At 49.0% G+C, this 14,349-nt stretch overlaps 5 protein-coding genes and 1 non-coding gene across 6 annotated transcripts; 3 read left to right on the forward strand and 3 right to left on the reverse strand.

The window, feature by feature from the left end:
- Positions 1-191: 191 nt before the first annotated feature.
- On the forward strand, positions 192-895 carry Pmar_PMAR005814 (hypothetical protein). Its single transcript, XM_002778639.1, has one exon. The coding sequence runs from the start codon at positions 226-228 to the stop codon at positions 715-717; it is 492 nt and encodes a 163-aa protein (XP_002778685.1). The 5' UTR covers positions 192-225; the 3' UTR covers positions 718-895.
- Positions 896-5,514: 4,619 nt separating this feature from the next.
- On the reverse strand, positions 5,515-7,355 carry Pmar_PMAR005815 (hypothetical protein; the record flags this gene model as incomplete). Its single annotated transcript, XM_002778640.1, has 4 exons — positions 5,515-5,829; positions 5,879-5,974; positions 6,020-6,173; positions 6,221-7,355. The coding sequence occupies 4 exons, from the start codon at positions 7,353-7,355 to the stop codon at positions 5,634-5,636; spliced, it is 1,581 nt and encodes a 526-aa protein (XP_002778686.1). The 3' UTR covers positions 5,515-5,633.
- Positions 7,356-7,463: 108 nt separating this feature from the next.
- On the reverse strand, positions 7,464-8,823 carry Pmar_PMAR005816 (conserved hypothetical protein). The gene is made up of 4 exons (XM_002778641.1): positions 8,352-8,823; positions 8,127-8,288; positions 7,966-8,028; positions 7,464-7,641 (listed from the first exon to the last, which is right to left on the reverse strand). Exons 1-4 carry the CDS (start codon positions 8,799-8,801, stop codon positions 7,507-7,509), a joined length of 810 nt encoding a protein of 269 aa, XP_002778687.1. The 5' UTR covers positions 8,802-8,823; the 3' UTR covers positions 7,464-7,506.
- A 1,296-nt stretch (positions 8,824-10,119) lies between these two features.
- Pmar_PMAR005817 lies at positions 10,120-10,191 on the reverse strand. Its single transcript has one exon. It is a non-coding gene; the product is annotated as a tRNA-Ile (tRNA).
- A 2,250-nt stretch (positions 10,192-12,441) lies between these two features.
- Pmar_PMAR005818 (ankyrin repeat and SOCS box protein, putative) lies at positions 12,442-13,222 on the forward strand (the record flags this gene model as incomplete). Its single annotated transcript, XM_002778642.1, has 4 exons — positions 12,442-12,672; positions 12,722-12,824; positions 12,944-13,038; positions 13,106-13,222. 4 exons carry the CDS (start codon positions 12,442-12,444, stop codon positions 13,220-13,222), a joined length of 546 nt encoding a protein of 181 aa, XP_002778688.1.
- Positions 13,223-13,250: 28 nt separating this feature from the next.
- On the forward strand, positions 13,251-13,523 carry Pmar_PMAR005819 (hypothetical protein; the record flags this gene model as incomplete). The annotated part of the gene is made up of 2 exons (XM_002778643.1): positions 13,251-13,417; positions 13,463-13,523. Coding segments are annotated over 2 exons (228 nt in total), but the record flags the coding sequence as incomplete, so codon positions are not given.
- Between the last annotated feature and the right edge of the window lie 826 nt (positions 13,524-14,349).

Genomic DNA, 14,349 nt, shown 5'->3' on the forward strand with positions numbered 1-14,349 from the left:
CTTGCTCATATTGATAATGTGGGAAATGTCCCGTTTGGCCTGGTCACAAGCCCCGAGAAGACTCCTTGGGCATCTCTGGGGCTTTCATTGCATCGCGTTTTCTCTCATCGGTACCCATTATTCATTGACGTGCTCCTGATAGCGGGAATCGTCACTAAGAAAGAATACACGATATACCTCAATACTACCGGCTTTGGTCGTCTTATCTTTGGTGGTGATTATCCAATGAGACAGGACGGTCCGTTGAGGTACGTCTCGACTTGGCTAAGTGGCCTGGGCCCGCCAGCCATTGACATGATGGGCTTTCTCGTCGGGGATGACTGCGTGGATGAAGTTCCCATGGATTCTGCTGCCTTTTTGGCCACTGGCTTGGGTTATATACAGATAGCAGATTCTTTAAAGCAGCCGGTATTGAAGTTGCTCGAGAATGCCGGAGTGAAACATGTGGCTATCAGGGAGGAGTCCGGCGTCTTCAAGGTCGACTGTGAGGATATTGAGTACTTGCCATCTATTACTCTTTTTCTCAAGGGTTTGAATGGTAGGAAAACTCCTCTCGTGATTTCTCCAAATAGTTTGAGGACCAAACTCGTAGATGGGCAGTGCGCGCTGGCCTTGACTTTCGGTGAATTGTGGTATCTTGGACTGCCTGCGGTCATTGGCAAGTATTTCAAAGTGAACGAAACACATATCGGATTCACTAAGGCGACTTGTGCCTGAAACCTTTCATGATTTCAATCGTCGCGGTCTTTTTCATCTGCGGATATGTTTCCCAGTCTTCAAAACATTCTTTCTGCTCGTCTCCTTTTGCTACGACTTCTTGGTCCTTGTCCCCAAAGTTTCCCCTTGGTCGTTGTCTCGCTTATCCCATTGTATGAGTCTCATAGATTATGTTATGAATCCAGTCATTTTGGTCTTTATTTTCTCACCCTCCAGATTATCTCTTGCTTGGCACTGTGTTTAGTCTCGGTCAACATAACTTCGACACGACAACAGTATAATGGCACCATAGTGTATCCGTTAGTCAGCGTAGGCCATGTCGAAACTTTAGCCTAGTAATATGATAATAAGACTGTGAGGACAACGAGCAATTCCACTAAGATACCTGACGTGTCATACTGAGCAAGAATTGGTGTCCAACCATGCAGATAACTTATCTCAGATAGTTGTATAAGATAGTCGATCGAATGGTAGGTGATGAAGCGAGGCTAGTATGGTGAAGCTAAGAATAAAGGTATATATTCAACATCGGAGTCAATAGCAATGGTTGAGCAACGGTTCGGCAATATCGCTCAGGTTCGCTACCGATGAAATAAATGCGCACAAGAGGTGGGGATCTCACCTCGTCTTTCATCGTGATGATCCTCTCATGAGACACTCCTTCTTCAAGTTGTAGCATATCTTGGGACCGCTACTGTAGAGGCCCTTCTGGAGAGGCTGCATCCGTATTTCAATTATGATGATCATGCGCCATCTGATTCCTAGTTAATGTCGACTATGCTCATCCATTCTTCGTCCTTGATTGTGGCATACATAAACGCGAAATAGGCCTTCAAAAGGTGTTGCGACCAACCTAGAGACCGATCTTAGGAATAGTACACTTCGGACGACCCTCCGTATAGCTCACGCTAGCAGGTACGCTTACTATAGATGTAGAAAAGAGGGATAACACCCACACAATGGCCAGAGCCGTTGTTAAGCGAAAGAAGCACAGTTGCCATGGTATACGAAGGCGGTCGATGTTCTACTTGTGAAAACCTGAGTGGCTACAGAGATACTTTCAGGCTTCTCCGTGAACTAATTGTATAGCAGTAGCAGCTCCATGAGTTTCATAATCAACGACCGTCGTTGAGTTCCGTAGTGTGAAGCTCAACTTCAACATGAAACAGGTGATCGAATTACCCAACATTGAAACAAGCTCTCATTGAAGTACGATCGATAGTTGTGCTCCGCCACGCTTACGATTACGCCACTTTTGTACTAATCCACTTTTGTACCAAATCAAGTAGCGCTCGCCCCTATTTTAAAAACTTCCCTTCGGGAAGCGCTTCGCTCCGCGAACCACTTCTGTGCTAAAATCGTTCCTTTTGTGGAAAATTTGACCCAGTTGATTGAGCTTGTACCACTCTCAAACCACTTCTGAACCAAATAAAATAGCGCTCGCCTTAGAACAAAAATAGCAAATAGTTGATCGAATAGCTCTCCCGGAGAGCCTCTCCGTCAGGTCGAAAACAGAGTAGAGGTCCTGACTCAAGGAAGTACTAATCCTGATGACATCGTGGATATGTGGATGGCTATGCTCTGTCGGCAGGGTGGGGTTACAGCTGCTCGAGGCGTATTGGTGGGAACAACTCACTTCGGCTTCTTGCGGGTCCCTGATAGCATCCTGAAAGGCCGTGAGCTCTATCTCCAATCCGTTCTGGATCCGACATGTGGACACTATGCCGCATCTGGCGTTGTGGATGGTCAGGTGAATTTTATGGACAGTATGAATATGTCGGTCCCGTCTTCGGGTTTTTTGTACAAGCCCTACGCCAGCTGTATGGTTCAAAACGTGTACTTAATGCTTCGGCCCAACAGCAGAGTTACGGGAGTAATTTATGCGGAGTTCTTGTTATTGCTAGACTTACTGTGGTTGTTTTTAACCGCCAGCCGTTTCGTCTTTCGCTGTTCGATGAAGCTAGTATGAGATACCATTCGGCTGCATGCATTACTAGGAAAGAAATTAGCAGGTTTCGGGAAATCTTTCCCGCGCTAGCTAGCATGTTATTCTCACCTGAAGGGGAATTCAATACCTGAGTTTAAAGCTTTTATGAAAGTCCTAAGAGTGTAGTTGTCAATCAAATATTCCTCAAATGATTCCTTAATACCGGACGACGATGATAAGCGTTCATTGATCACCCAACTAGCTATGTCTGCACCCTTATCAGAACTCTTGCCGCTATGTATCATAACCACAGTTAGTAGTGAACATAATGCCTAATCTATTGATGATTTCCGAAACCATACCTTTGACTACGTTACTTAACGTACGAAGTATAACCAATAGCAGCTGGTAAACCTCAACACAGTGTACTAACTCAAGCTGTAGCCTAAGTCCCAGGCCAGTAAGAATCAGAAGCTTAACTCACTTCTGTCCTCAGTCTAACCTTTAAGAGCACTAGGCAAGTGCTCGAGCAAGGCCTCAGCACGCATGCAGAAATACGTGACGCCACCGCTGTCACGGCGCACAATACAATAACAGTAATAACACAGTAATACAGCCAAATATAAACACCGCGAAGCCGTATAATGGTTCATGAGTCTCCGTACACTGCGCTGGAGTGCACAACGGCCCGTAATAATTACGACATAATTTAGGAGTCTACACTTGTAGACTACAAGGAATGAGGTTATACGTTGAGACTTGTTAAATTGCGACATGAATACTCTTAGGTAGACGCAGGACTGTCCTTAACTCCCCCTCGCGGTGAGGGCTTCACTCACAGTAGCGGAAGGCAGGTCGTTTTAAGACGTGTGAAAAAACCCAAGTCGTAAAATTTAACTCGTGCGAAAGCATCCCAAGAATTTAGTACAGAAGTGGAAGTAAAGTTTTACACGGTGTCAAAAATTTCTTTACCGGAAAAAATAAAGTGAGTAAAAACGTGCAGAATTTGGTACAACAGTGGACATTTTACCCACTACAAAACTCAATCGTTTGCGTGCGAAAAAGTCCTGATCCGGTATAAATCGCTCACCTATCATCGTTTAGTACAAAAGTGGTTTAGTACAGAAGTGGAGACACGCTTACAACACAAATGTTTCCAACACCATGAATGAGCATTTTACACACATGGACATCATGATTGTCGGGCAGCTCGCTTGGCTTGAGACAAAGTGTTGAGGTCTTCGGCGTGGCGCTGTAGGTCATGTTCGAGCTGAAGGAGCTCGTTCCTCTGAGCTGAGGATAGACAGAATCACAGAGAATGGGCGCAACTATCGCAAACTAGCATCACCGAGAGTTATACCACCGAGTGTTTCCCGATCCTAACATACCAATGGACCAGCAATACTGCGTCTACGGGATTATGAAAGGGCGTATTCCTCATATAACTACTGTAACAAGAGAAGAGGGCAGTGAGGCGTGAGAGACCTATCCAGTCAAAAATAGAACATGGATTGCAGAGTGGTGTTATATATGAATGTTATATATGGCGATATATATGAATATAAGCAGGGGAGAGTTTGGGTGACGCAATGTTACCTGTTATCCTTTTGAGTCGATTGCGGGCTGCTTGAGTTCCCGCGGGAGGGGCTGGTCTCTTGCATTCAACTTCAACTGTACCCGATAGTTGCAATATTCGCTCTTCTCTCGCCTTCATCTCTTTCTTCAGTTCGTTGAACTGACCCGGCATCGATACAGCGTTGTTTTCTCTCCCCCTCTCGACGACATATTTGCGCGAGGGTACTTTAGCGACTTGTTCCACCACATTCCATCAAGTGACCGAAAGACTCTATGCAGGGATCGTTTACAACCCCCATGTCTCCCGGCTCGCCCCAGAAAGTATATTCAATCGTATTTCAATAAGAAATCCCGGAGGAGCTCTGATGATGCTGAGCAACAACACTGGATGGTCACTAAACGATAGCGAGGCTTTGTGCCAGGGTCACTACGCTGAGGAAGCGAGCAGTCATAAAATCTCACCATGCGATCTGGCTCTGTGTTGGCACCGTTGCTCTTCATCTCACCTCCTGTACAATCAAAGCCAATACTCAACATATAGACGATGAGTCACGGCCTACCAGCTCTTGCCCTCGCAGCTCCTACCAGGGAGACTTTTGGCAAGCCTAAAGGCCCACCTGCAAACTGGTTAAGCTCAGCAAGACGATCTTTCTCGGCCTCAACATTGCGGCCAGGAGGGAGTATGATATCAACAGGCCTACGCCTTTTGATGACCACTTTCGTGGAGGTTGCCGCCAACCTCGACTTCTTTATTTCCTCTTCGATGCTTTTCTGGCTTTTCACGCCTCTTCTCGATGGGAGCTCCTCTGACGGTCCCTTCGATCCTCGCCCACCAACACGAGGAACTTGAACCCGCGGCTGAGGGTCCGCACAGCTTCACACTCAAGCTGAACTCGCGGTCACACTTTCGGCTTTGGCGCGGCCGAGACCTGTGGTGCTTTTCTCTGCATTGTCTTAACAGGGGGGTACTTGATCGAATGATGAGCATTTTGCTGGTCTGCAGAACCTTCCAATAACTCACAGTGAATACATTGCTCAGTGAAGGCTTGCTTACCGTACAACGCGCGAAGGTATCTGCCAGCTTCAGTATTGGTGCCGAATTCTTTCCAAAGTCGCCGACACGCCTCGGGCGGTTCATAATTCGGCGAGCGATTGTTTACCATATCCCACAGAGAAGCAGAGTCCCTAGTCGGAACTATATTTTCACAACCAGAGTCAGTTGATGAACTATTTGCCTCGTCCTAGTTCCCGAGCCAGGCAGTGCTGCAATGACTAACACAACAAGATTCTACTGGGAAGTCTCGTCAGTATTGAAAATATTGATATCGAGACGGTCATGCACACTCGGCCGGACCGAGTGATGATAATGTTACTCTGCCATCGTCAGTGCGGTGACTATGGTGAATTACACTGCCTAGGCTTCTATCGTAAGGTGTCGTCCATTGGACTGGGCCGTATCCGACGGCAGCCTTCGCAGTAAAGACCTCCCGGGGAGTCGTACGGGCACTGCGGGCTGGGGCGGTATTCTGCTAGTTGCAAGTAGCGGTCGATCTGTCGGCTGGCAGGTTCGGTGTCTCTTCAGTAAAGGGCCTTGACGAACAAGGCAAGGCCTGACGGATGGGCAACTCAGATCGGACACCTTGTCACGCTTCAACTTACGCGCTTTGGACACTCGTTGGTGATGCGGCCACCTCACTCCTCGTCTCCACAGGTCGAGGACGCTTTAATGGTAGTCTCCTAGGTTCCACCTTGAGCCTACGAACAAACCTCCCACACACAAAACTACTCGGTTCGCCCTACCGCTTGGCTCGAGGCTCTGAGTCCTGTGATGATGACGAGGCCTCATCACTGGAGTGGCTACCCATTTCGCGGTCACTCGACTCCGAATCAAGAGACATGCCATCGGCTGCAGAACTATCGTCCACTTCCTCCGAGACCATTCGAGTGACCATATCTGACCAATTGCGAATACTGCTATATTGGAGCATGCACTGAGCTGACCTTCGAATGGGTCCTCCCCTTTAAGCCAGGACAGCTCCATGTGCATTTTCACCACTGTCCGCGGAGTCAACATGCCTGCTTCACTTTTGACATACACCAGCTGCCGCAGTACTTCAAGAAGCCTCTCCGATAAGTTTTCATCCACCATAGTAGTCACATCGTCACCAGCCGACCGGACCACTAGTCGAGCCAAGACCGCACACGCCATACGACCACTAGCACGAGCAGCGTCAACGTCATCATTACTGCTGAAATGCTCCGTGTACAGGTCCATGAACCTCATTCGGAGGCCCTCGTGGAACTGTGTCAAGTTGACGTCATCACAGGCAAGGAGAGTAGCTGACTCCACCATGAGAGAGTAAGGAGACCTCTCACACAGTGCGATTTCTACAAGGGGTCGCACACACTCGGCCAGACTCGCGCCGGTTTCACGCAGTTCCCGTAGAATATCAATGGTCACCTCCACCCTGCTGGTATAAAGACTCGGCGACAGTCGGGCGATCAGAGGCTGCACTAGCCCTGCTTGAGGTACTGTCGCAGACTTTCCTATGAGACCTCTAAGAAGGGATATGCCGTGAGTCCTGAATCCCGAGTCAGTCACCCTGGGACCTCCCAGAAGTTCCAGGATCTTATTCACCAAGTTTTCCGACAACTTTCTCGTCACTTTTGGCACGGCATTGAGTAGAACAGTGAAGGCGAGGTTACCAGAGTTGACCTTTCCCCCACCACCGGGCAAGTGGATGTCACCTCGCTCAAGGATCTGGCCCAGTCGGGAGGGTTGGGACTCGCTAGCCGAAGAGCGCCCATGCTGTCGCACAAGGAGATGTGTGAGATTCGAGGAGCGGCGGTCAGTCTTGAGACCACCAGTGAGAGCCAGGCCGCCCACAGTATCCAGCATGCCACAGTCGTTCATTGCATCGCAGTTGTGAAGGGCGAGCAATGCTGCGGCCGCCAGAAAGAGTCGCTGCTCTACGGTATCGTGAGGCGCCAGAGACAGACGTAGTGCTAACTTCCTCACAACTGTCGATTTCACCACCCTTCGCTCGGACGGCAGCTGAGCCACGCACTCTACAATAGTGATGTTGGGATCACTGCAAAGGAGCTGTATGAGGTCGCTCACTGACTTGTTGCTCATTGGCTTCAATGGGAAAAGGCGCGGGTTGCCATAAAACCAAAGGCAAGAGTGAGACCCTCTCTGTGTAGAAAGACTTCTGCCTCCTCACAAGGCAAGGCCAATTTCGTTGGAAACCACAACTATACCGTATTGACGTTGTTAGGGAAGGCGTTCAATCACTGTCAGAATCGTCAAAGGTCAGTCTAGCGCCTTCGAACTTGGTAAGAGTACCTCGCTGAGAGGGAGCGGCCTTAGCAGCCCAAGACGGATGGTTTGACGGCGCTTCAAGCTGCTTCCGTGTGGGAGTCTGAGGGGAAGCGGCACTTAATTTTACGCTACCCGACTGGCAATTCTAGGAAAACTATGTAACAAAATTTTCGAAGGAATCACTTGAGTACCGGGATAGTGGTGAAGATCACGTCCTCCTTGCTCTATGGAATCTCTGGACACGAAGGGATCGTACTGTTGCGAGATGTGAGACAACTAAATCGGCGACCAGAATCAGCATTAGCAAATTTTAGATTCAAATTCAGAGAGAAGCGAGAAAAAATTGATCAGAACTAGCGATAAAAACATTGACAGGGAATCTGAGAAAATTTCAACCTCGGCCCTCGGAAACCACAGCTACTACCGGTTCCTTTTTCGACTTCACTTGGGCAGGTGGCCCACCCTCCTCATCGGAACCCTTCCGCTCCTAAAAACAGCTCTGCGGACTGGTGGTTCTAACGTGACCGTCCGGTCAATGAAAAGAGTGCTACAATTCACTACGACTGATTCACTCAACCCTTCTACCTTAGCCTTGGAGATCTCCGTGGGCTCCTTACTCGACCATGACCGTTTGGCTCCACGACCTTTCCCAGCACCCTTGGCTGACGTTACGTCTCGACCCTTTCCTTTTCCCTTCCCCTTGCCTTTTCCTTTACTAGACCGGCGATCATCTTGCCTCACAGGAACCTATCAGCGAGGAATAATTAACCACTTGACGATTTGAATAACAAATACCCCTCCAGAACCTACATCATTCGCATCCCCATCTGCGAAAAAGTCGTCCACAGCCTCACGCGGTTCCACGACCTCCTTGGTTTCCCGCTTCTCCACGGTACGCTCCTCGATCTCCTTTTGGCTCTCCAGTCGATTTCGTATAGACTCCCGAATCGACTTCTGCTTCGTCAACTCGCGGGGCTTCAACGCGCCCCCCTTCGGGAACAGCGATATGTACTTTTCGCCGTGCGGGTAGAATTTGATGTACTGCAGGTCCTCAAGCAAGGCGTTCATCCGGTCCTGAATTTCCTTCGGATCAGCCTCAGACTTTCCTTGAATACACTCGGCCAATTCTCGACGACAAGTTTTGAGTTTCCGCTCAACTTTCTGCCGCTCCACGAAACGCACATATTTGTACTTCTCGAAGAGTTTCTCTTCCGCTTCCGTCGACGGTCGCCCCTTCGGCCGGCCCGCCTTCTGGTCCATTAAGATTGAGTAACGCAAACCTGACCGCTTACATACTCCATACGGGCCAGCACAGTGTTGGAATTTACGCTTGGATTCCCCAGCTGAGTTCAGAAGTTTCTCCACCACATTATGGAGATCTAGACACGATTTAGGACAGAAGTATATGAAATTTCCTCAGGATTTCACACGTAGTTGGTCATATGCATATTTCCTCACACTCCTTTCGTGTGTTGAATGCTGAAGGTAGTCGAATTTCTCCGGTCTCCCGGGCACCCACCAGCCACTGTCTGAGCCTACGAGGTCCGGTATTAGAATAGGCGATCACTAGATGTCAAATACCCCAACAAAAAGCCGAACTCAAGCAACTAAGAGAACGCTCCAGGTCGAGATACAAGTATGCCTGTTAGTAGGCAGAGGTACTCATGTTGACCATCAACCGGCCAAGAACTCATCCGAGGGAGCAATAAGATGCACGTAATGCAGCGAAAGCTCAAAATGCCTCAGAGCTCGCCCCAAATCGTGTGATCACAGTGTTACCGCCGAGCGCCCACAGGCGAGGAGCTTACAAATCGCCGTAGGAGTCCAGCTGGGCAGGTATCAGTATTGTTAAATTCTGGATGAAAGCCAGGAAGCCCTTTTTATCGTCTGGAAACGAAGGAGTGGCTGGAGCGTTTCGCAGAAGCAACTCTAGCAGTCAGAGCTATAGGCATCAGAAAGCGTGGTCTGCCTGCGTAAATAGAACAGTGAACATCGCTGTCTATGCGTGCAGAATACCTGTGATTTTGTGATCACCCGATTGTCCCATTTGGTAGCCGTCCCAACACACAAGCGCTTTATCTTCAGCATCCTGGCGTGACTACACATAAACAGGTCTGCACGGCAAAATACAATGACACACTCAGTTTGAAGACGTATAATCTCAAATTGTAACGACGAAAAGAAGACTCCAAGCAGTGGACGGCGAAGCTCTCTGGGAGATGTGGCGACTGAGAGTAGGCGTATGGCTAACTCTCTCTACTGTGGGCATAGTCCCAAAAATGATCAAGATGGTTGATGCCAAATTGTCATCAGTACTGAATATCTTACAGCAACCTCGAAGCTGATCTCACAGGTGAAGGCTTGGACAAACTTCAAAGCGAGAAGGACTGTGTTGTCGCTTGGGGAGCTCTGGGAATAACCTCTCGTGTGATCGTCGCTCGAAAGGATGTTCCTCCTATCGAAAAGTTGTGTCAAACAGTGTTCGGCAGTTAGTACGCTTAATGGTCGCTTTCGCAGCACCGGTTTTCTAGCTGCTAATGATTCTTGTCGAGGTAAATACACACGGGCTGTGTGACACAGTCTGTGTCGAGAATTGAGCTCGGAACCTCTCGCATATAGAGCGGGAATCATACCACTAGACTACAAAGGCTATGAACATAACATATCATAGCGGCTGGTAGAGGGACCTCCTCCAGTCTCTATCTGTATCTGTGCCACCGGCCCAGATGAGCTTTTCCTCTCTCTCCGCTTCGACCGTTCTTATCGGAACCATCGAGAAGCACTCAAGTGACGGAGATGTGTATCACATCCTTGGCAGAATTCAAGGATGCGGGTCGGAGAAATCCCTGACGATTTGAATCCTATTCTGTAGAGAAACTACCCGTGACGGAACCGAACAAACTCCCCAGACACTTCTACAGAAAGCCAAAGCGCAGCGCAAGGCTTGTGCCATAAGCATCCACCGTGAGTCCGTAACACCTGGCTTCGCGCGTCAACAGTGTTCTGAATCAGAATTTTTGATCAAGTCCCAAGAAGAATGAGGGACGGTGGTAAATTCAAGATTTACCGCGCCACCGCAACCGATGGTATGTACAAGCTTTCTGTCCAACGGACTGTGGAAGACGGGCGCAGCTGGATGGAAATTGAATCTCATCGGCGATAGATGTGGTGGCAAGACGTGAGTCTTGTTATTACGAGTAACTCATCCGTAAAACAACTTTATTGAAACCTGCAAAATACGCGGGTGCAAGCGAGAAGTTTAGTGCAGAAACCTTCGTCACTCTTTAGTGGTTTGAAAAAAGGAAATTCTCAACGACGCAACGAGGGACTCGCAGGGCGACGATGCTCCTTGCAAAACTGTAGGGCTACGAATTTCGTGGTTGGTGATGAGTGGCTCCGTGGCACGGAGCAGTAGAATGCAAGACAGCAAGCATGATTATAGGACACGAATTCTGGTCCCGAGTGATGTCGTCTCTACTGTGTGGAAGTCTTGACTAACATCGAGTTGTTTTGTTCACACTTGATTCATGATCGGCACAACGCTGTTGGTGGTAGAGATTTCACCTGTGATGTTCCGACGACCGAACCTGCCATTGATACTGCTCCTCTGTCTCTTATCCCTCAACCTCTTAACGTAAGTCAACACTTTCCAATGTCTCGCTACTCATTCGCTCCTGGTCCAGCTTGGAGAGGTGTGGGTCCAAACAGGAGACACAAAGTGACATGTCATCTGAAGGACCCGACGCTGGGGTCGTCAGTTTGAGTTCATCTTCTAGCTCGTCCAGAACGAGTATGAGCAAGAAATGGAGCTGCATGGCGAGATGTTTTACTGACACCAAGAGCCCCCCCGAGCGCTAGGTTCCTGGCACCCCTGGTGACAATGTACAGAGTTGCGATGCCAACGCCGGGCTATATCACCTCATAGTTAAACGGATCAAGCGAGGTGGGCAGAACAGCTATGAAGTCACCGTGTTGGGGAGGAAGTGTGGCAGTGACGTGTGGGCTTTTACAGGCTCCTCAGTGTGACGAGTTATCTCCGCGTTTACGGTTCCGGAGACTCCTTTAAACGCAGAGAATACCGCGAAATTACAGGAGGATAACATCTCTTGTGCGAAGGTCTGGGAGGCTCTCGGAGTTGCCACTGCTACTCCTACAAAAGACACCCTATCCGATAGGTGCTCGAAGCTCAAGTCAGGGCAATTGTAGATGTGTGGATGTCCATGTTCCGTGTGAATTTGCGTGCACTGAAGATGTCTACATGTCCATGAATTGGCTTTTTAAAGTGAAGTACTTGCGTTAAAGTTGTTGGGACTTCGCGGGTTCAAGACGAATCACATGCGAACAACAACTAACCCATCAACCTGCAATTTACCATCAGTCTCGCCATCCTAATGGAGTTTTGTGTGGACCTTCTGAGGTTCGTCAACACGATCCCTCCACATGAGCACAAAACAGATTCGAGCCACTCTATTCTGGAGCTGCGAACAATGACTATCTTGAGCTGTGTACCATTAACTGAGCGGCGCAAATGAGGTGATCTTAGCAAGAGCTTGAACTACTCGTTGGATTAGGACATAGGGACAGGCATCGAGCATGATGTACCATTGAGTAGTGAGGATTGTGAACAGCGAACAAAGTTGAACTGGAAGAGGCTCCACGCTACACAAGCCTTCTAGCCTCGCGAGACTACACGGTAGGGAGCTATCATACTGTAGGGCAATCAGTAGCCATTAGGTGAATCGAGTCCGCGAACTGTTGAGAAACTGGAGGCTACATTTGTGTGGCTTTGGGTCACCCAACTTGGGGGGGCGAGATTTCTGTTGGAATATATGGGGGGTTGTAAACTTTCCGAGTCAATTTTCTGAGGCTTTCTTAATAGGGAACATACGCTAGTTGAAAAATGGCCGTCACCACTCTACCTTCCCGAAGCGTGAGTGAGATCAGCGATGTCTTTAAAGCGAAGAAATCGTCCGCGCGGATTGAGTTTACTCAAGACGTGACCTCTGACGTGAGGGAGCTGAACGTTGCCCTGTTGCAAGCAGTAGAGAGCGGGAAGTTGAAGACTGTGGCTTCTCTCGTACACCCAAAGAAGGAGTCCGCCCTCTGCGCCAACGCCAATGCAACCAACGAGGTGCCTATCGTCGCGATACCTACACGGAGCATTGGACGTCTTGTGTCAGGACGGTTGGAGCGCTCTTCACATGGCGGCCGGGCAAGGTTCGGTGAAGATCGTGAAGTGCCTCTTACAATATGGAGCGGATCCTAACATAGCGAACATGGTAGGTCACTGATGTTATTCTCGGTTTGGGAATTGCTCGTGAATTTCAGCATTAGTTCATCAACCTCGAGGCCACAGTAGCCCGAATTTCAAGATTGACCGATTGCACATCTCTTTCAGGTAGGAATGCGGCCACTGCATGTGGCGTGTAGGGATGATCAATTGGAGGTCGTCAAGTGCCTGGTTGGTCACGGTGCTGTCATCGAGTGCTGTGCTAGCGTCAACTACTGCGGAGGCTCGAAGGTAGGCCACTGTTGTCTCCGCCGCTAAAGAGCCTAGTTGTCAGGGAGGATGGACTCCTTTACATTTCGCTGCTTTCAATGGTCATGTGGCGATCGCCAAATATTTGCTCGAGAACGGAGCCGATCCAAATGCCCAAAGCACGGTTAGTGCTCACCTCTAGTTCCTGGAAGCACCCCGATGCATTTCAGGACGGCGAGACACCTTTGCACCTCGCCGTATGTCACTGCAATACGAAGAAGTCCACCAAATATCGGCTAGACACCATTCGGGTGCTGCTGGGATTCGGAGCAGATCCTTCTCTAAAGTGCACCCGGCCAACGGCCTATGATCTAACGAGCCCTGAGAAACGATTGCCGTACGTGAATGAAGGGTCTTGCCCGGACATGAACCTCTATCTCAGGGTCGGAAGTACTATGCTTCACGCAGCAGGCCGACGGGGCCAGAAGGATGTTTTCAAGCTGGTGAGTTCACTGGCAGTCGTAGTCACAATAAGAGACGTCAATTTTTAGCTTGCCGAAGAGCTGGGCCCGCAACCGGACGACATAGAGCCTGCGATTATCGAGCAAAAGATCTCACGTAAGTTCAACGCTTCTCTATGGACTTTAAATAGGGAACTCTGGAGTTGATAATTTCCAAGGCATTCCATAATTCCCGATCGATGGGTCATGATTTGTCGTATTCTTTCAGGCGTCGGATATCTATTTTCCATAAGCGACGGCGAAGGGAATAAGCCGACCTACTTCTTCTGATTTTAAACTCAATCCTCAGTAGAAACCGATTTGTACACATGTCGTGTAGAATTTCCACCTCCCCTAATCGTCTGATGTTCCTTACTTTGTTGGAGAGGCTTGTTCAATGGCCCATAGGAACGACGAGGGGCAATCTCACCTTCTGTTTCTCATCATCGCACTACTACTGTAGCGTTGGTATGTCCGATGTCAATATGTGAAATGTTGATGAGCAATGAGTTGCGTGCCGGGATCTAACCTGGGACCTTCGGCTGTAAAGGCCATAACAGGAAAACCCTGTGTCCCATGTTCGACGGAGGGTGTGTTTAAAGCCTTGGAGTTGGCGGGCTCGCGGGCCGCCGTTACCCAAGGACCAGTTCAACCAGGTTAGTTGAACTAGTTACGCATGGGTTCCCCAAAAATTGATGAACGCGGTGTAACGGTTTGACTGGGCTCCGCCTCATGAACGCGACTTTCAGAAGATATGATCAAGTCTCAAGTCAATAACTAAGTCCTGAGAGAATAATATCGTCTTGCTACTAAGTCAGCGGGCATCTTT

The sequence above is a fragment of the Perkinsus marinus genome, assembly GCF_000006405.1.
Source record: "Perkinsus marinus ATCC 50983 genomic scaffold scf_1104296948436, whole genome shotgun sequence".
NCBI lineage: Eukaryota > Perkinsozoa > Perkinsida > Perkinsidae > Perkinsus > Perkinsus marinus.